This window comes from Penicillium verrucosum (genome assembly GCF_028828655.1).
Source record: "Penicillium verrucosum strain IBT 35672 chromosome Unknown utg000002l_segment0_segment0, whole genome shotgun sequence".
Taxonomy (NCBI): domain Eukaryota; kingdom Fungi; phylum Ascomycota; class Eurotiomycetes; order Eurotiales; family Aspergillaceae; genus Penicillium; species Penicillium verrucosum.
In genome coordinates, this window is record NW_026643211.1 from 1033397 (window position 1) to 1053270 (window position 19874).

Sequence of the window (19874 nt, forward strand, 5' to 3'; positions counted from 1 at the left end):
TAGACCCTGGCCAAGATACCCACTGCGTTTGATCGTCTGTCGCGTCGTCTCGGCGAAAGGGGCGCAGCCCACGAAGTCGCCCGCACCCGGAGTATTACGGCCCTCGATAAAATCTACGAACGGACCGAAAGCCTCAAAGAGGCACAGATCAGCGCGTCGTCCTATGACTACCTTGATATCGAATTTGAGACGCTCCAGCTAGATGAGCACGGCAAGACTGATAACCCAACTGTCTTTTTCTACCCCAAAGGCGTTTCCTGGGTCCCTACTCTCTGTGTGACAGACGTGCAAGGCGAACAGCGGCTTAAAGCGTTTACCGATACCTGGGATGGTGCTTTAACGCATCCTTTCCTTGAAAACCTGGAGTCCCAGGTCTCCTATCTTTCCTCGTGGCTAGAGCATATGTTCAGTTATTTCCAGCGAGAGATAGAGCCTTCTGAGGATAGCGGGCCTCGGCGAACTATCAGGCAGCTAGCGGAGTGGGTCCCGAGGTAAGAGAAGTTCCTTTCTGACGCGACATAGATCTAACTATCCTGGTCACGACTTTAGGGATAGCTTGACGCCATCAATCTTCGCCGAAAAGTTCTATCTCACGATTTGGAGAACAGGGCAATTCACCCCAGGCGCGGCATTTGTGTCCCAGAGGAAGCTCGCATCGTCGGAGACAGGCACACCACCACCACATACGCTCATCACTCTCCTACTCTCAGAAGAGCCTAGTGAGGCGCTCTTCAGGGCAGAAATATTAACCGTTACTGCCGCCATGATCACGCGCCTAGAGGGCGAAGAATGTAAAGAATACAGCATCGTTCCCGTGAGTAACTACTACAGCGCACCCCTAGAACATATTCCAAGCTAATACATACATACGCATTGTCACTATATAGGTTATGCTCGTTACAATTCTTGGGCGAATGAAAGTCCGAGTCGTCCAGGCTCACACCAGCGGGCAAGCACTAGTCGTGAAGAAGACTAGGTTGCTTGACTTTGCAACCAGTCAGGCAGCAACAAACAATATCGACATCCTCCTGAGTCTCATGGGGTCCGATCACGTGGGGTATCCAACAGATCTCAGACACGTTCTGAAGGTTTGTATTGTACTAGCAATGTTCGTGGCTCAGTAAAATGCTGACTATTTGGGCAGGGAGACACGGGGAAGAGATCATCAGGTTTTCGCAAAACCATTCGAAAAGTTGGCGATATGTTCCGGTTCGAGTCGGGAACTTCATCAGACGCTCGGGAGAGCCGGGGAGCCACCAAACGCCCTAGAATTCCAACCGCCTGGAAGTAGAGGCTTGGAGAAGAATTGTCCACACCACTCAATTCACCTGCGTATTTGTCTAAAGGGCCGATTAATATAGGCCTTATTAGTAAAGGCCCTACTAATATAGGCCCTACTAGTAAATACGCTATTAATATAGGCCCTACTAAAATAGATATTACTAGTAAATATAATTTGATTCTAATAGTAATAAACGGGTTTACTAGGTTACTACTAGTTTATAAGTTATTACTGGTAGCTTTTAGGTCGAAAAGACTTAGGTATAACCTAGTGACCTAGTGAGAATGTCACGTCCTGCACCATGCAAAGCAAGGTGCAGAACCCGCCTGGACCCGAGATGACACCTTCAAGGTGGACATTCGGAGGCCTTCGGGGACCTATATAGACATATCAATGGCCTACGAGATATATGGGCCCAATGCACATGATCTCGCTTAGGTTGCGCACATTGCATAACTAGTAGATTTGGAACTATGAAAAAGGTTCGTAGTTCAGCCTGAATATATACGCAGTGCTAGTTGCAATTGCTTCGCAGTAGTAATTCGTATTGTATATGCCCTTGGCACTCTGATCTTACCCCCCCTGAAGACCCTTCATAGTAGGTCTTCATAGAGAAGCTCACTAGGTTAAGAAAAAAAGTATCACTCCAAAATTTACTAGTTCCTACTAGTAGCGTGGTCATTACTAGGAAATTTTAGATATCGCCACTAGGAAAACACTCCATCATGACCTGGTGACCTAGCTAGATCAGATGTACATCCATCGAAATTATCACATGCAAATGATCTACCCAATAATTCCTGGAATTTACTAGTAATTACTAGTTAGTAAATGCTTACCAGTAATTACCGCCAACTGGTGACCTAGTGACCTGGCCAGCAAAACGCCGTTATATGCCACACTAGATCGTTTGATAGTTTGCCTCTTTCTTTGTTCCTTTGTCTCCTTTGTTTGCTTTGTTTCCTTTGTTCTTCAGATTGCTACTAAGCCTAATCGGGATGGAGATGTTGTTTGCTTGTAGAGATCCTCTTACTATAAGAACCCCCCAGGATCTCTCTCTCTTTCTCTCTCTCTTTCTTCCCCATATTTGCTTTTTTTGGTTGGAATGCACTCTTTCTTCATTGATTGACCTGGCACGTAACAGTTGCATACCATTATGGTGGAGCCTGCCATTGTTCAGTAATGACAGCCTCGAATTCGTACATCTTCAAGTTCTCCAGAAGCACAAATGATTCATATCGTAATCCTCGTCCGCGGTACTTCGTTTCGGACGACTGCTCCACGGTTCCGTTCCACACACCGGCGTAGCCATCGAACAGTGACCGCCAGTAGCAGGCTTCAGCGGCCGGGGTCAGATATCGCTCACGGAAGGTCGTTACGCTGTTGTTGGCGATACGCTTAGCGGCTTCGGTGTTGTTAACCAGGGTTTCCATCTTTTCAGATAGGTCACTGAAATCGCGCTCAACCTCGACGTAGTTTTGGTTAGGACCGTCTGCTACTAGAAGATAGTGGTGATGTTGGATGAACTGGATTTGTGTGCGACAATGACCGAATTGCAGGCTTGCCGATATTTTAGTGAAGCCGAATAAGACCGACCTAGATAGTGTGTTGTTAGTAGTGTTCCCGTGTCTTGGTAGAGAAAAAAGAACCAAACCTACCTTCAACATACGCAATAAACATATAGTGGCAATGGTCTTCCATCCTAAGCACGTTGGAACCCGTATTCCAATCAACCTGCTTAACATCGCCCCACGACTTGTCCCTAGCGGCCTCTATCAACGCGCGCCGCAATTTTGGTGCGAAACTAGGCTTGCCGCGCCAGAGTAGTTTGGGCTTTTTTTCTGACCAGGGAATATCCATTCGCTCGATTCGTTGTATCACCTGGTCATAGGGCCCTATATAATTGCTGGGGTTGTCCCATGCCCAAAAGCTGAAATCCGGCATAAGCCAAACACCTTCTTCAGTAGGAGTCCGTGAAAAGACCCAAACAGGCCATTCCGAGTTAGTCACATCGTCGACCCTATCTTCCACAGAGAAAATAAATTCAAAGTAGGGTCTAGAAGCTCGTTTCTGGTCGGTAGCTAACGCACGATAGATTAAGCTCAACGTCCCTAGAATTTTCCGTCGGTGATCCTCGCACTTAGGCCGCGCCTTAACCACGTATAGCTGGCCATCGGCGATAAATACACGCGCCATACCATAGTTTATCGTGATAGCGTCTAGCTCTATAGACGACAAGCGGCCATACGAAGACCAGAATTTGCTACTGCGCGCGACATCCTCAAATAATCCGGGGAAAGCAGCTTTGCATTGGTCCTGGCTGAGGGCCTCATTTCGTCCGTCGCGAGTATATTCAAAGGACCAGGAGGTGGAGGTAGAGGTGTCTGATTGTGGAGCGTGTTCGTAGCAGGTGAGGCATGTCGAGCATTGAAATATGGTGGAGGATTCGCAGGTGCAGTGTCCCGCGGGGATTAACTGCGTGAGAACGGGGTGGATGTATTCTCGGTCAGAGTTCATGCCAAACCAAACGGCGATAATGGCGATAATGGCGATAAAGCAAAATGCGGCGGCTATAACGCACAGAAGCAGCCGGCCGCGTCGCAGGCGAATGGGGAATGAGGCTATCATGGTGAAGATCCTGACTAACACGGCAGGCTCTGGAGGTGTCTCGGGGTAGTTTGAAGGTGAACGAAGAGTTATCTTCAAGTATCTAAAGTGAGAAGAAACATTGGCAAGGGGAAGAGAACAGGACCGATCAAGGTAGCCCTGAAAAATACCCCTAGAAACGGTAGTGGTATCAGACCATGAACGTTAGCCTACTTTTTTTCGATCCTACATTGTTGAGACTAGTTTCTTCCCATTGAGTTTCTTCGGTGTTCCTTAGGTGTCCCTTCGGCATCATTGGATCCACATTCTGAACTACATACGGAAAGACTATTGTGAGTATTGGTGTGCCTAGGGGATCCTTATATGGCTGCTATAGGGGGGAGAGAGAAGGAAGAATCTCTGGTCATTCAATCTATGGAGAACAGGGTATTTATGCCCTAGATTCTAGCAAACCAAAGCACAGAGTGCCAACAAAAACAGGCATCTATCGGTGATAGGATCATTCAACATATCCTGCTGTAGACAGACCACTGGTGGACAGCCTCAACGATCGAGCAATTCTTATCTGGTCATGCCATCTCTTGTCCCTGTAGATCATTCCTGTAGTGGCTTTTGAGAGGACCACCCATCGCAATACTAGACAAATAAGTCGCTGCCTATATCACAATTTTCCGAACTTCCCCCAGCCTACGTGGGGCAAATATGTTTAAATGGATATAAATCAGATCATAGATGATTAGTCTGCTTGAAACACTGGGATAGGTTGAGGATAAGACATAGCGAATGGTATCAAATTATACATAGGTAGCCGCCATCTTGCCAATTATTTATAGATGATAACTATATAGAAATTCCTAGTATATATCGTAAGGAGTCAAATGGGCATGCTTGTATTAAAGGCAACCCTTATAGTACAAGCACTGAACCATGGAATGCCGGACGAGGTGGACCGAGGACAGGAACAACAGGATGCGGGATTTCAAGACCCGCTCGTAGATCTAGCCATCTTAAGGATAGACTAGGTAACTGTTCTCTGTTGGTGCTGGTCCGGATAGGAGAAAAGAATGTCAAGAGGGTGCCGCTCGGCGGTGTTGGTGGTGCAGCCGGCACAGTATATCGAATTTTATTGTTCCTCGGGGATTAGTTAAGCCGCTTTGGATTAGTTGCCTAGGATTGTCTAGTGGAGATTGTCTAGTCGAAACAGCACTTAACGGCGGCAGACCTTCTTGGTACAATACCCTTGGTACAATACCCTTTATGCGGTGCCGTACCGGCACCCTCTGCGGCGGCCAAATTTGACCGCCCTAGTCTCCGCCCTTATTACTTATGTCTCACATATCAGGCTTCCAGGCCTACACTCCTGCCTAAATAGGAAACAGAGCCCGATATGAAATCAATGCAGAAATCGACGAATCTCTCTGCGAACCCTTATCGGCCTAGGAGATCCTCCTATGTAGTATCTTCAGGACTACTTCTTGCCGTTACAATATATGATTTCCTCGACACTTAGCATTTCTTGAGAAAGAATTAAGCATCGGTAAGCGCGAGGTCTTGATAAATAGAGTACGAGAGAAGCATTCTAAGACAGTATACGGAGTAGTTTGCTCTTTTTTACCTACTGCGGTATGATCCATTTAACTATTCAAAGGGGGTTTGATCATTATATCACGTAGCCACGCGATAAAGTGAAAATGGCTGCCTGCTAGTGTGGACTTGGGCCTTGGCGAATTGCAAAATACCGAATTCTGCCGGGTATATAAGTTCTAGGTGGCGCTATCGTCAGCCGTAACCCGCTATGCGGCACCTTTCCTCTCCTCCGCAGCGGATTAGTGACGACGTAGTATCGGGCTCGATCATTTTCCAATACTCCTAGAAAAACCCTGAACCGACTAGTTAGTTTAACTTACCATTTTGTTATTCCCAAATTTTCGCACCCTATTGAGTGATTATTAAGCAGACGGCAATGGTGGGCCGAGGAGCTCTCTCTTAGGAGAAGTGGTGTTGCGACATGAGGCTAGTGCAGATGCAGGAACCATGTAATCTACTACGTTGGAAATAATTCCTAGCCTGTCTATACGAAGAAGCAAAGCGATTGAAAATCAACTTGGGCTTTATGCTATATATAAAGCCTGCTGTTTTCCCTGAGATATAAAAAGGATTAATAATTGATCTGAATAAAAAAGTGTTCACTTATAAATTTTAGGCTTCTCCAGAACCCAACTTTGGACGTTATCTTGGCATTGCCAAGGACCCAAGGACCCAATCCCGACCCAAGTCCTTGCATAAAGTATTATTTAGGAATATCTTGGCATTTTTGCTCATTTTACATATTGATTAGTAATATGCCTGGCGGTCGACCTACAGTTTATCAGTCCTCGAACGCTATAAAGGCTACGGCTTCGGCTTAGTATCCATCATCTTACTAGTTCAAAGGAAGAGGAAGAGACTCAGTTCCAGTTGATCAACCAAATCCTAAAAGGAGGGATCGAAATTGGTGATATTGAAGACTATAGAAGGGTGCTTCTTCACTAGCATCTTCGTCGACATAGGTATATGTTCTGACGGTATGTATCATACTCTAATTTGACACGTTTCAATTTGACATGCTCCAATTTAATATACTTTCATATTATACTCCCTTTTTATATGATATACTAGTAGTTAGTTAATTAGTTAAGGCTTCAATATTACTAATAGCTCCATAATTAGTTTTTGTGTAGTGAGAATGGATCGAAAATACTGCCTAGCAATATAAACCAATGAGAGAGTTGCGCCCCGGTGGCATACTCAGTCGCCCGTATACGGGCCGAGAAACGATGAGTTGTTTTCGAATTCCCAGGCAAGTAAAAGTACGTAGTTTTGAAATTTTTTTGTATTAAAGTAGCACCGTAGTCACTCCATGCGCTACAAATCAGGCTACCGTTTTGGCCCCTATAAGCCGCTGTCCGATTTTCGTCGCCAGCCTAGAGAATGAATGTTTTGCTCGCTTCTTGTTCCCTTCTTTCTCTCTTTCTCCTTGGCCAAGCGCCAATAATAATCGGTTCCTCCTGTCAGACCAGGCAAGGCAGTTTTCGAGAGGGGTGGAAAATTCGCAACCGGAAGACGCCCACTTTTCATGGTCGTTGAAGTGATACCACCAAAAACGCTAGCTTGAGCCTTATTCGATCCACTTGCGATCGTTGCTACGACGCCAAAACGCAGGATGCGTCGTCCAACCAGTGCCACAAGTGCTTACGATACCACACGAGTGCTTCATTATATCTCTCGTTAGCCTTAGTCTCCAATTATCACAGTCGGGTGCCTATATATTGTAGAAAGCTGCGGATATTACGTAGAATGGTGATAGAGTGAGTAAAGTAGGACTGATACGATCATTGGGAGAGGACTCGGGGGAAGGAAGAAGACATTCCCAGAACTCCTATACTGTATGGTGTTTGTTGGCGGATCGAGAACAGGAGTTGTGGAGATACAGTAATTGATTGAAACTAGAAACTGGAGAACTGGGGAGAAAAGAGAAGAGAGAGAGAAATACAGAGAGAGAGATATGGAGACAAACAAACAACGCATGCAAACAGTGCATGTACTAGCCTGACAAACCAGGCAGCAGTTCGCTTTAATCGCTAACTCTTTATAACATTTACTAAAGTTAAAGTAACCAAAGAGTCAACTCAGGTTGTTCTGCACCCCTCACTTGAACACCGCTACCGGCCCCATGAAGAAGTTCCGAGTTGACGTTGCTGTTGCCCAAGAACAAGCCAGGAAGGCTGGTCTCACAGCCGGCAAGAGGCCCTACTCCGATCCGTGTTGTTTATGCTAATAACAATGGCCGAATTGTGTACTGTGGTGTTATAACGCATGCTATTTTTACGAGCACCAACCAGGGTCAAGGCTTCTTCCAGCAATGTGAGTGAGTGAAAGGATGGGAGTTCATTGGGCTGGTTATCTCAGATCTGAACGCAATATATATACATGTATATCGTGGGACTAGCACACCTCGATTGGTCTTTCTTCTATCATCTCCCCGTTAGACTAGCAGGGTCATAATGCCGAATGCCTACTTGCCTTGCGCTCGAACCGTGTAGATGTTTCAGATTGGGATTGCGCAGCACTACCTTTTGCAAATGTCAGAGGCGAAAGTAATTCCAAAAATGCCACCTTAGGCAGAAGTGTATTTCACGCACGCCAATTGACTTAATGAAATATTCGCCCTAAAAGTGACATTCCCTTACTCCCACTTTCCTCCACAACAGGAGGCTAACAGAACTAACAATCAATAATCGATCCCCATCGCACCCCAAATATGGGTCGCCAGAAAAGCCAAATCTTCCACATTGAGAACGATGTCCCTCTCCCAGGGGTATTGAGCTGCCCTCCGCCAAATTTGATGAAAAGGAATCAATAGAGGTTCTCCCGAAACCGAAGCTGTCCTGTGAGCTCCTGTGATTTCAATATGGTTGACCCGTGGTCTTCCTATATCCGCATCCCATTCCCACTTATCGATTTTCAAGAGTGGTCGATCTCGCTTGATCTTGATAGTGATCGCGATATTGGCTTGACCCCCTGATGGGTCTACCCACATCTTCGCGTCGGCGCGAAGCTTCGTCTCGGATTCAGACACCCCCACTTCCAAAACCACCGCGGGCCTACTAGATCCTTCACGTGGGCTTATCATGGGCGCCCAACCTTCATCTGGAACTTTGCAATTTGCACCCGCGTTGACCTCCACACCAGCAAAAGACTCGAAATCGCGGCCAAGCTCCATGTCCTTGAGGGCCTCTTCGATGAGAGTATTCATTGCGCGGGCGGCGCAGCGGTGTTCCCTTGTGGTCATTTTGATTATGAGAATTTTCGCAAATCGATTGTACTCGTAGAAGAAACCCAGAGGTCCATGATTTTTGCGATTAACTTCAATTTCTTCTTGAAACGCGGAGGGCTCAATGTGAAAAATGAGATAGTTTTTGTTGTCGTCGGTTCCGGGTAGGAGGTTATCACGGTAAGCAAGGCTCTGAAAACAAACTTCGTGGGAAGGAGCCGCCAGTGCGTGGTTCAAGTTCCTAAAACGTGCAGTTTCATAATCTAAAATCTTATGAAACTGTTGGCTTTCTCTGTAGATGTATCTAGGAACAGGTGGAGGTAGAGTCTCCAAAAAGAGCTCCGTATCATCGCCATATCTGGCAACACGGGTGTCGGATTCAACCATTTTTAGACAGAATATGGCTTTCAAGGTTATTTTATCGTCAATATTATTAGTACTGCATTCTAGTACGATCACATGTGAGATGCGTGGATGAAGTTTGAGGATAAATGTTCTTAAATGCAAGATTAGCTACCTCATAATGATGTACCAGCCTAACCCACCAAATGGGCTGGGTCTCTTGGGGCTATAGCACATCACATACATAAATATCAAAAGGGCGACGGTGATAAGCTTCTGTGATACACTTGGATACCTCGAAAGTGATACATACCGCGTCTACCTAGGTTAGTGGACAGCATGTATTTGTTTCAGAACTGTCCATATCAATAGTTTAAATCTCCACTCATTTGATAGCCTACGCCCCACCTAGAACATGTCACATGATGCATCTACGTCCACCGTCCTTCCATTCCGCTCGCCTATATAAATCCCAGCTTGTGACCGCGATAGTTAGTCCGCTGTCACACTTACTTTCACATTCTCGAAATACTTCTCATCTCATTGTTAGATATGCGACGTTTTGAGAGGATTTACGATGTCGTCGAATCCGTTGAGGATTATCGGATTGGCGGTTATCACCCTGTGCATTTGGGGGATTTGTTTCACCAGAGATACGAAATCATTGGGAAATGGGCATTTGGTCAATTTTCTACCGTGTGGCTCGCAAGAGACCAGAGGTTGGTGTTTAATCGTTTCTCAATTTACTACATATCCTAATACCCTTCTTTCTAGGCTACAAAGAGATGTCACTTTAAAAATTGTGAAAAGTGCCGTCTCGGAGGATAGCAAAGAGCTTTCTATTCTCAATGAATTGTCGCATTCGATAACACCTCATGCCGGCAAGGAGCATGTTATCTCGCTTCTGGACCACTTTGAACACGAAGGCCCGAACGGCTTGCACCTTTGTCTTGTGTTCCCTTTAATGATGTCCGATGGTGAGGCAATAACAATCCGTGGGAAGGCTCGCAATGTAAGCTTTGTACGGGCAGTATCAACACAGATTATCCTTGGCTTGGATTTCCTTTATCAGAACAATATGATCTATGGCGGTAATATCTTGGACCATAATTTCAATAAATAGAGGGTGTACTGATTATTCTATTAGATTTGCAACCCGCTAACATTCTATTCACCGTAAAGCAAGCCCAGTGTCGGGATTTTTTGGTACCTCCAGAGTTTAGTCCCGTTCGTTGGCTACCTGGAATCACGGCAGACTCCAGTGCTCCGCGGTATTTGATGACCTCCTAGCGACCCCGTGGTATGTTGGATGATACAAGTTTCTTATCTTTGATAGTCAAAATTGGAGATTTGGGCGGAGGTAAGGTTGTAGTCTCTTATTCGAGATTATCCTTACTTACCACATCAACCCGTAACAGCTATCCGAACGAATGATTTTAGTTCTTGTCCTGTTACTCCTCTAGGGTTGAGGGCCCCCGAAATTATCGAAGGGCATTTCTGGGATGATAAGATTGATATTTGGGCATTGGGATGCTTGGTGTGTATCCTTGGATTCTTGGTATTGCGTGTTATCAACTGACTAAACTATCTAGATATTTCAGCTTGCCACGAACGAGCCGCTTTTCCCTTTGATGTCATTCGGCTGCGTAGCTGAAGAAATGCGCGAAAATTTGAGAGCTCTTATTCAACATATTATGGAAAGAGGCTACAAAAACTTTGCCATGCATGTTGGCGAAAGGTTGCCATCTGATTTTGGTTCAAAAGATATAGAAGAATTTGCCTCTTTTCTGGCGTCGATGCTTCAACAATCCCCGCGACGCCGAAGTTCTACCAGTGCGCTTCTGAAACATCAATTTTTAGTTTGTTGAACTGTTAGGGGCATGTCTTTTTGGCGAGAAGTCCCGCGAGCAGAAGTGCTATCTTTGAGATAGGGGATTGCTACTGCGACCCCCCCCCATGTCTAATTCGACCCCCCTTTATCTAATCTGACCCCCATGCCTGACCTTCCAGGCATCTATTCCTACTTCTTACCGATTAGCTCACCACCCTTTCTCACCGCGTACGAATTAGATCACCGCCTAGTATTAATACTATTGCGTGTACGAAGTATTGAAGCTATTCATACTTTGTAGGGCTATACCCGATTAGGAGTACTAATACTACCCCCTGAAATACCATCCCCTACATACTGCCATCTCCTATATTACCACTCTCGTAAGGTAAGCTAGCGTAATGACTCGAATAACACGTGTTTAGGAAATCAGCCTCTATTTCCCGATTAGGATAAAATGAATAAAAAGGTAAGTTCTACGAATTAAAATGATGAGAGTGGCAGGGTTCGGCGATACGGATCAATAGCAGAAATGCAGCGCAACAAAGGACGGGAAGCGGGAAAGTGGATGGGGCGGGACAAAAGCAAAATTCGAAAAATTCGAGGTGGCCGAAGGGGAGCGGGGAGGAAGGGGAGCGGGGAGGGGGGGAGGGCACTTTATAGAACCACGCACGGGATAAGAGACGCTAAACCCCGAAGAGTGGCTACTAGTCCAAAAGGGTAATTTGTGGAAGAAATTCTAACCGTCCGATATGGTGTAGTGGCTAACATCGCCGTCTCTCACACGGCAGCCGGGGGTTCGATTCCCCCTATCGGAGATTAACTTTTGTTTTTTATATACGTTGGTGGCAGAAACTAGTCAGCAACTAGTATTGTAACGATTCACTTTTTTAACAGTGAACATATCTTCATACTATGCACATGGCGCTAAAGGTGCAGCTATTCTACTCAACTGCATACCACCCGCAAGCGGACAGTCAGTCGGAAAGGACCAACCAGACCATGGAAATCATGCTACGGCACTGGATAGCTACGCACCGCCGGGAGCTCTGGAAACGTGCGCTACCAGCGTTACAGATGGCGCTCAACGCCTCCAATAAGCCGGCGACCGGCTACTCCCCGCACAGACTAGTGTACGGCATTGAGTTGAGGCATCCATGGAACCTACTACGACATGCCGACCTTCACGACAAGTTCGCCGCGCGAGCGGATGCGGAGCACTCTCTGGCATATGCAGCTGCAGCAATGAAAAGGACATTCGACAACAAGCATAAGGATATCCACTTTAACGTCGGAGACATGGTCTACCTCAAACTCGGAGACGGCTCCAATATCATCGCTAACAAGCTACTCCCCGCCAAGCTTAAACAGAGATTTGTCGGCAAGTTCCGCGTGCTCGAACGGGTGAGTCGCCTGGCCTACAGACTGGAACTCCCGCCGGCTTGGATTCAGAAGAAGATCCACCCTGTCATTAGCGTGGCCCATCTGGAACCTACACCGAAAGGCGAAGATCCTTGGAACAGGCAGCCAGCTGATACACACGAACCGACATTCGACGATCGGTACTCAGAGGACACCGACAGATACGACGTCGAACGCATCCTGGCCAAGGAGACTCGACCATCAAGGGGACGTCCTAAGGCGGACGGATCACGGGCGTCGACCACGTGGTACCTCGTTAGGTGGGCTGGGCAATCGGCCAATGAGGACCAGTGGATCCCAGAATCCGAGACTGAGGGTTGTCACCTTAATTGGGTGGGTGGGAGGTGCCACTTCGCTTTGTAGAGGACATCATATCCACAAGTCTGTTGTGTTCTCATGTTAGTTCCTCCTATACGAGAAAGCATCGACGCGTGGTAGAACGGCCGACAAAACATACGCAGAAAGAGACCACTAAGCCCGTGACGACAAACTCGTCTTCTAGGTTTCGGGTACCAAGTTTGACATTGCTGGTTGGAGAGATTCTGAAGAGGAGACGTTGTTGATGAGGGATATGGGATCTGACAAGCTCTTGTTTTCTGTCCTAGATAGACTTGTAGTGGCTGAAGTTTGAGGTGTTGAGAGGAGGGGCGAGCAAGATTCCTTTAGGCGGAGTGTTGTAGAATATTTATCCCCGTTTTGCTGAAGGTAAGGGCCTCGTGAGATGAGTATATTGCCTCGCCTACGCCGCGGCTTCACGGGTACAGGCTTGAATTGCGGACCAGTACATCCTGTTGGCGACATTGTCGAAACCTCAAATCACTTTTGAGTTCATCACGATACAAGTGATCGTTCATGGATCTGCTGATGTGCCTTATCAATACAAGTATTGAAGACGTAGCGTGAAAAGATGCGAAAGGCCACTCTAATGACCATAACATATCTAACAAGAATTAAGGTTGAACCCGGAGAAGATGAGGATGTGGAGGGAAGGTGGAGGGGGACAATGTAAGGAAAGAGCTAATGACAGGGGAATGATATATAAAACAAACTACAGAGGTTACGTTCGGGTTATTTATACCGCTATGGCAACCGATATGGCTCATATTGAAAGACAGGTATGAGCTATGCTGTGATTACATGCCACGCAACATTCATGGGATTGTTCTATCATCGACCTGCGGCGATATAAAAAATCAAGGTGATTCCTCACCCAACCCGAACATTCTAATAGAGTTGTTCCAAGCACTGGAGAGAGAAAAAAATTGAGTTAGCATCAAACCGAGAATCAGGACGAATCGACATCTTACGCTTCGCAGACTTCCTCCACAGTGATACCCTTGACGCTAGCAATAACATGAGCAACACGAGCGATGGCGATAGGCTCATTCCGGCCCTTCACCATACACCCCTTCTGCCATTTTTCCTTCTTCACAGCCTTCGGTAGATCCGGTACACCACCTAGGTGCTTTGCAGATGCATGAGAGGGGCGGATTTCACACTAGGAGAGAAGTTAGTCACAGCTGACCCGACCAGAGCTCAGAGAAAGGTACATACCCATGGCCCATCAGTTTCGATTTGGAGCCGGTCGAGTGGAATAGCTTTGACAACCTCCAGGTTCTCCTCGGTCTTCATACTGCACCCGTTAACACCGACGTCTAGGCCCAGCGCAATCATGCGGTTCATTTCATCCATTGTCCCCGTGAAACTGTGCACAAGTCCCCGCTTGGGGAGCTTGGCAAGCCTTGGGGCAAGGAGTCTCTCAAAGTCCTCGCTTGCAGCTCTGGAGTGGAGGAATAAAGGGAGCTGAATCTCGACAGCCAGGTCTAGTTGAGCTTCGAAATATTTGAGCTGTGGCTCCTTGGCGCTCATGAATAGTCGGTCATAATCAAGGCCGATTTCGCCGAATGCGACAGCCTGGCCGGATTGTGTAGATTCAATTGCTAGAGCGCGGAGCTTCTCCAGCATTTTTGACGGACCTTCAGGGTATTCGTCAAACAGCTTTGCTTGGCATGGATGCACGCCAACGGTTGCATAACAAAAGCCAGCTGCAGAATCCCGGTGTTAATAGGAAAAGGGAAAGTCCTGGCAAGTTCCGAACTTACGGTATTTGCTGGCGATGTGGACAGCGTGCTTCGATTCTACAAGATCTGAGCCTGTTACCATAAACTTTGAGCAGCCTACATCGCGAGCACGCTGGACAACGTCATCGAGATCGTCTTCATGGGCCTGCTTTCCATGATATTCGCCGCGGAAGACAGGGTCACTCAAGTTGATACCAATCTATTATTTCGCAGTTAGCTATGAGTTGCGTAGCCTTTCGAGGGTGAGGCTCTTAAGAGAAGGGGACCCACATCAACATATCGGAGAGGTTTAGATTCGGCCATATTTAATATGGTCTGTTGTTTTCCAGTTGTGGAGACTGTTCTGGGATTTCCAGCAGAGATGGAATTTACAGAAGACAGACCAGCCAGGGTGTGACTCTTATGAAAACCTACAAAATGAGTCAGCTCGAGCTTTTCCAAGTCATTCAGTCTTTGCATGACTGAGCTAGTTGATAAGCCCGTATTTGGACACGAAACAGACCTAAGGAGACAGGTCTATCTATGCCTGTTGACTTCACACTCGACGTGATATTGCGGCGGAAATTTTTCAAAGCACAGCCAACTGCAGAGTTGATTTGCATCAGATGAAGAGTAGATATCCTTGTTATTGTGTTGTGGGAATGCTTCCTCTTGTCGAGCACAAAATGTGTGTTGACTCACGGTCGGAAGATGTTCAGCCACACTAGGGCTGAGGTTCTCCTGTGGCTGGAGATAAATGATGCCTGAGAATTCAGGCGTCAGATACCAGGGACCCACTCGGAGAGATATCCGTAGTCCAGTCGGTGCTTTGCCGATTCAATACACATCATGGTTTAGTTAGATGTCTCCAAATATGAGTGATTCTGTGTACCGCCGCTCAGATTGAAAGCAGATTCTTGTCCTGTTTGTGAAATACCATTGATGTTTTGACATTTTTGTGCGACCAACATGTGTGGAGCAGATTGCGCCAAGACTGAACATTGGAGAGACAATCCAGAACACTGAGGTATCCCAAAGACATACAAAACCAGGAGATCAGACACAGAAAGGTGAGTTCACAACGCTCCACATAGGAAGCTAAATGCTCGGGTTGGAAGCTTGGGGACACCGCACAGTCCGGGGTAAGTCCGGGGGACATTGCCGAGGACCATCCCCGCCCCGGGTCCTTGCTGAGTATTTAGTTCGCTGTGGATGGCTACTTCGATTTCATATCCACCTCATCCACTCTCCTTCCCAGTTTTATAAAGAGGACCACCATCGTTTAAAATCGGCCTCGATTTCCTCCCGGCTAATCGAAGACCCTGTACGCTTATAGCCCGTCTGACAGCAATGGCAGACCAAAGACTTCTCTCTGCTCAACAGATCTCAGAACACAAAACGCCTGAAGACTGTTGGGTTGTGGTCGACAAGCAGGTGTGGGACGTGACCGACTTTTTGGAAGAGCATCCTGGAGGATCTGCAAGTACGTACACCGAGATATGTATCTGATGACGACATTTAATAATGTATGTCACGAACAGTTATCCTAAAGCATGCAGGCAGAGATGCAACGAAGGCCTATTTAGAGGTGCACGCACCCAGCGTAATGAATAACAATCTCCAACCGGAGAAGTTCAAGGGCGTCCTCGATGAGTCTACAATTGACGCCGAGTGGGCCAAACCACCACCAGGGCAGAGTCCCAAGGTGATATTGGAAAATGAGAAACCCCCGTTGGATACACTGATCAACTCGCACGATTTCGAGGTTGTCGCCTCGAAGACCGCCAATAAGAAGACCTGGGCATTCTACTCCAGCGCAGCTACAGATTTAATCACACGGGACGCCAATAAATCATGCTTTGACCGCATATGGTTCCGTCCACGAGTCCTAAGAAATGTTCGTTCGGCAGATGCTGGGACGAATATCCTCGGCGGAAGTTACAAGCTCCCGCTGTTCGTGAGCCCGGCAGCAATGGCAAAGCTCATCCACCCGGATGGAGAGTGCGCCATTGCCAGAGCCTGTGCAAACAAAGGAATCATGCAAGGAGTAAGCTTATACCGTGCGTTGCCACTGTCAGTCACTATGCTTACGATTTGGGTAGATTTCAAACAACTCATCCTACACTATGGATGAGCTACGTGAGGCAGCGCCCTCAGCTGACTTCTTCTTCCAACTATACGTCAACCGGGACCGAGAGAAGTCCGCCGCTCTACTACGCCAGTGTTCAGCGAATCCGAACATCAAAGCCATTTTTGTTACCGTGGACGCCGCATGGCCCGGTAAGCGTGAAGCCGACGAGCGCGTCAAGGCAGACGAGAACTTATCAGTGCCCATGGCACCGTCCAAGGCGAATAACGATAAGAAAGGCGGCGGTCTCGGTCGCGTAATGTCTGGGTTCATTGATCCCGGGCTGACATGGGAGGATTTGCAATGGGTGAAAAAGCACACTCACAAGCCGGTGTGTTTGAAAGGCGTGATGTCAGCGGATGACGCGCTGCTCGCTATGAAAGCGGGGCTTGATGGTATCTTGCTCAGCAATCACGGCGGTCGCAATCTGGATACCAGTCCGGCATCGATTATCACGCTGCTAGAGATCCACAGGCGCTGTCCAGAGGTCTTTGATCATATGGAGGTTTATGTGGATAGCGGTATTCGGCGTGGAACTGACATCCTCAAGGCTGTTTGTCTGGGCGCAACGGCTGTGGGGATGGGTCGGAGCATGCTCTTTGCTACCAACTATGGCCAGGAGGGAGTAGAGCATCTGATTGACAGTAAGTTATGGCTTGACATTCTGCTTTTATAGTTTGCTGATTCAATTTTCTCGCAGTTATGCAAGACGAACTAGAAACATCCATGCGGAATATTGGCATCACATCCCTAGCGGAAGCGTCCCCTGATCTCGTGCACACTGGGGATGTCGACCACCTGGTTCCAGTGTCCCGCTCGCACCCGTACGCTCGGGCCATAGCTAAAGGGCGGCGACCGGGGCCATCGAAACTTTGAACATATACAGTTGGGTATAGGATATTGCACTTTTGCACTGGGATTGCGATGTGGGTTGACCAATAACATAGTGCCGGAATGTGAGCCATCTACAATATATATTAACTTTTGAGGGCATACCATACAGTTATACATTACGCTATACCAGTTGTATCCTAGACAAAGCAATATTAGCGACGAATAAACTTGCCTACCTACCAAGTACGGAGTACTCAGTATAGAACTCAACAAAAGCCCCTAATCTAGGGATGAAAGGGGAATAATTCAACCAAATTCCTGCCAAGACTTACAGACACTTGTCCAAGCCGGGTCCTTACAGCTATCGAATACTCCCTATGTTGTAGCCCCTGGCCACTAAAACAATATAAGCACAGCCACTTATAAGGTCTTCTGGTCTAACACGATGCCTTCGATCCGGACGTTCCGGGTACAATAAGCGATTGCGGGGTTGAGAAAAGCATGAATCTGAATCTGAAATGGGACACGTAGCACCATAGTAAATAGATAAATGATATCTACAATATATGCAGAATGACCGTGTATACCGTGTAGGACAGAGAATAGGTATAATGAGTAGATCAATCGGAAGACAGAGCCAACTCCGAGTCTCACCGCTCCACTTAATAAAGGACTAGTCTAACACTAATTTGCCTCTGATGCCTTGACTCATATTATTCTTAGAATCTATTGAGATCCACATATCAGGTCATGGGATTCCTCAACAGTTGAGGATCGGCGATCAACCCCGGTATTTCCCAAAATTGGAAGTCCATTCTTGTTTTCTTGCTTGCGTGCTTCCAGGATTTGGTGCAGACCGACTCACCAGTTGGGGGAGAGAAGGGCGTAAGAGTGAATTGTGGGGAGCCAGTCACGATCCAGGGATTAGAGGTCGATATGCATAATGGAACCGTTGTGCAGGTATCTCCGACCGGATATCGCTCCCTGTTTCTCACTTTCCCCTATGTTGTAGGTTCAATGAGGGGGGGGCCTACATTGTACACAGTACGGAGTACGCTCAGGTGGGTAGGGTACGATTAGTCGACAGATTACCCCGTTCTGCAGTAAGACACCCAATAATGGCCGATGTTTATGGTGGTGATTATCCCATTGGATGATCATCCAAAGAAGACGTAATGATCACCAGTTTCAGGAGATTGGAGAGAGGGGGGATATACAACCAGAAAGTACAGAATACACTACTTTCGGGGGGTAAGTGATGTACCCGGTACATCTTGTCACTCCATGTTCTGGTGGATACGGGGTAGCCTACAGACCCAATAGTTGGGTACCTTGTACTTACGCCGTAGATCTCTGACTGGGAGAATTGTTGAACTCCGAACATTCACGGGTATTTAGCATATATATAGAGAGGGAATTATTGTTTCCCCTCTTGCCAGCACATCTTTTTTTAAATTTCTCTTTTAAATTTCAAATCCGTGGAACAAAATCAAACAAAATCACCCACTACTACCCTTTTCCCCAGTGTTGACGTGCTCTACTTGGTTTTTTTTTTTTGGGTCAACACTATCGACACTATCGACACTATCGATAACGGTCCAGACCGCCAAGAAGTGGCCTCATAGCTCTCCCCAACCATTCTCAGCTCTATAAAGCTCCCAATCGTCCTGTTCCAATACTTCCCTACTCTCCCCCTTTTTACTTTCCCTTTTCCCACTATACTTGGAAGGCCTACGTCTTTATCAAGCCTCCCAACCTAGCCCTATCTCAAAAAATCTATAACTCTATACACTTTCACCACCATCACAATGACTGCTCCCCGTTCATCATCTCTTCGCGCTCTGCGCACTCTCTCCCAACAGCCTGTGGCACCCTCTGCTCGCCGCAGTCTTCACATCACCGGAGTTCAATCCGCTCAGCCTGCCAACAACGGCGAGAAGGCCCTCTCCAACCATGATGTCCTTCAATCCCGCGCCTTCAGCATCGCCATGCGTAGAATAAATGGCAGTGCATTCTCAGAGTATGTCCCACCCACCCAATCCTTCCTAAACATCCACCCATACCTCCGTTCCAAACCGTCAATCAAACAAACCCCAAAATTAACACCCTCCAGCTCCTCTTCCTCCCGCCAATTCAACACCTCCCGCGCCACCAAAGCCCTGAACGACACCTCCACCGTCGACTTCGTCTACATGCCCAGCATGGCAGACCTCGACGCTGCCCCTCTGCAACGCAGCATCCAAGTCCCGGTCCTTCCCGAGCTCCCCTCCATCCCATGGCGTCAAACATCCACCGCCCCACCCATGAAGCCCCAGATCTACACCGTGTCCGGCACCGGCGCTGACGTCTCCGCCAGCGCAATGAGTGAGGTCGTCGATAACCACGCCATCGATCTGGATCCATTCTCACTTACCGAGGCTGTCGGCCGCTCACGTGTCGGTGAGGAAATCCAGCGCAGATCAAATGGTTCTTCTGAGCCTGGTGTCATACGTGAGCTTTGGGCTGGATTCCTTGATGATGTTATGGGCCCCAAGGAGACCGTTCAGAGGAAGTAG

At 47.3% G+C, this 19874-nt stretch overlaps 9 protein-coding genes across 9 annotated transcripts; 6 read left to right on the plus strand and 3 right to left on the minus strand.

Annotated features, from left to right (window-relative positions):
- Nucleotides 1-3: 3 nt before the first annotated feature.
- N7516_006011 (uncharacterized protein) lies at nt 4-1124 on the plus strand (the record flags this gene model as incomplete). Its single annotated transcript, XM_057218731.1, has 3 exons — nt 4-491; nt 550-814; nt 888-1124. Coding segments are annotated over 3 exons (990 nt in total), but the record flags the coding sequence as incomplete, so codon positions are not given.
- Nucleotides 1125-2436: 1312 nt separating this feature from the next.
- N7516_006012 (uncharacterized protein) lies at nt 2437-3910 on the minus strand (the record flags this gene model as incomplete). Its single annotated transcript, XM_057218732.1, has 2 exons — nt 2437-2878; nt 2952-3910. The coding sequence occupies 2 exons, from the start codon at nt 3908-3910 to the stop codon at nt 2437-2439; spliced, it is 1401 nt and encodes a 466-aa protein (XP_057072823.1).
- Nucleotides 3911-8159: 4249 nt separating this feature from the next.
- On the minus strand, nt 8160-9089 carry N7516_006013 (uncharacterized protein; the record flags this gene model as incomplete). Its single annotated transcript, XM_057218733.1, has 1 exon — nt 8160-9089. One exon carries the CDS (start codon nt 9087-9089, stop codon nt 8160-8162), a length of 930 nt encoding a protein of 309 aa, XP_057072824.1.
- Nucleotides 9090-9596: 507 nt separating this feature from the next.
- On the plus strand, nt 9597-10334 carry N7516_006014 (uncharacterized protein; the record flags this gene model as incomplete). Its single annotated transcript, XM_057218734.1, has 3 exons — nt 9597-9763; nt 9819-10135; nt 10168-10334. 3 exons carry the CDS (start codon nt 9597-9599, stop codon nt 10332-10334), a joined length of 651 nt encoding a protein of 216 aa, XP_057072825.1.
- A 12-nt stretch (nt 10335-10346) lies between these two features.
- Nucleotides 10347-10912, plus strand: N7516_006015 (uncharacterized protein; the record flags this gene model as incomplete). Its single annotated transcript, XM_057218735.1, has 3 exons — nt 10347-10404; nt 10463-10581; nt 10637-10912. 3 exons carry the CDS (start codon nt 10347-10349, stop codon nt 10910-10912), a joined length of 453 nt encoding a protein of 150 aa, XP_057072826.1.
- Nucleotides 10913-11790: 878 nt separating this feature from the next.
- On the plus strand, nt 11791-12660 carry N7516_006016 (chromo domain-containing protein; the record flags this gene model as incomplete). The annotated part of the gene is made up of 1 exon (XM_057218736.1): nt 11791-12660. One exon carries the CDS (start codon nt 11791-11793, stop codon nt 12658-12660), a length of 870 nt encoding a protein of 289 aa, XP_057072827.1.
- Nucleotides 12661-13490: 830 nt separating this feature from the next.
- Nucleotides 13491-14980, minus strand: N7516_006017 (3'-5'-exodeoxyribonuclease; the record flags this gene model as incomplete). The annotated part of the gene is made up of 6 exons (XM_057218737.1): nt 13491-13542; nt 13605-13795; nt 13852-14342; nt 14400-14577; nt 14649-14810; nt 14870-14980. The coding sequence occupies 6 exons, from the start codon at nt 14978-14980 to the stop codon at nt 13491-13493; spliced, it is 1185 nt and encodes a 394-aa protein (XP_057072828.1).
- A 727-nt stretch (nt 14981-15707) lies between these two features.
- On the plus strand, nt 15708-17361 carry N7516_006018 (FMN-dependent alpha-hydroxy acid dehydrogenase; the record flags this gene model as incomplete). The annotated part of the gene is made up of 4 exons (XM_057218738.1): nt 15708-15840; nt 15899-16404; nt 16460-17129; nt 17186-17361. The coding sequence occupies 4 exons, from the start codon at nt 15708-15710 to the stop codon at nt 17359-17361; spliced, it is 1485 nt and encodes a 494-aa protein (XP_057072829.1).
- Nucleotides 17362-19127: 1766 nt separating this feature from the next.
- On the plus strand, nt 19128-19874 carry N7516_006019 (uncharacterized protein; the record flags this gene model as incomplete). Its single annotated transcript, XM_057218739.1, has 2 exons — nt 19128-19339; nt 19433-19874. The coding sequence occupies 2 exons, from the start codon at nt 19128-19130 to the stop codon at nt 19872-19874; spliced, it is 654 nt and encodes a 217-aa protein (XP_057072830.1).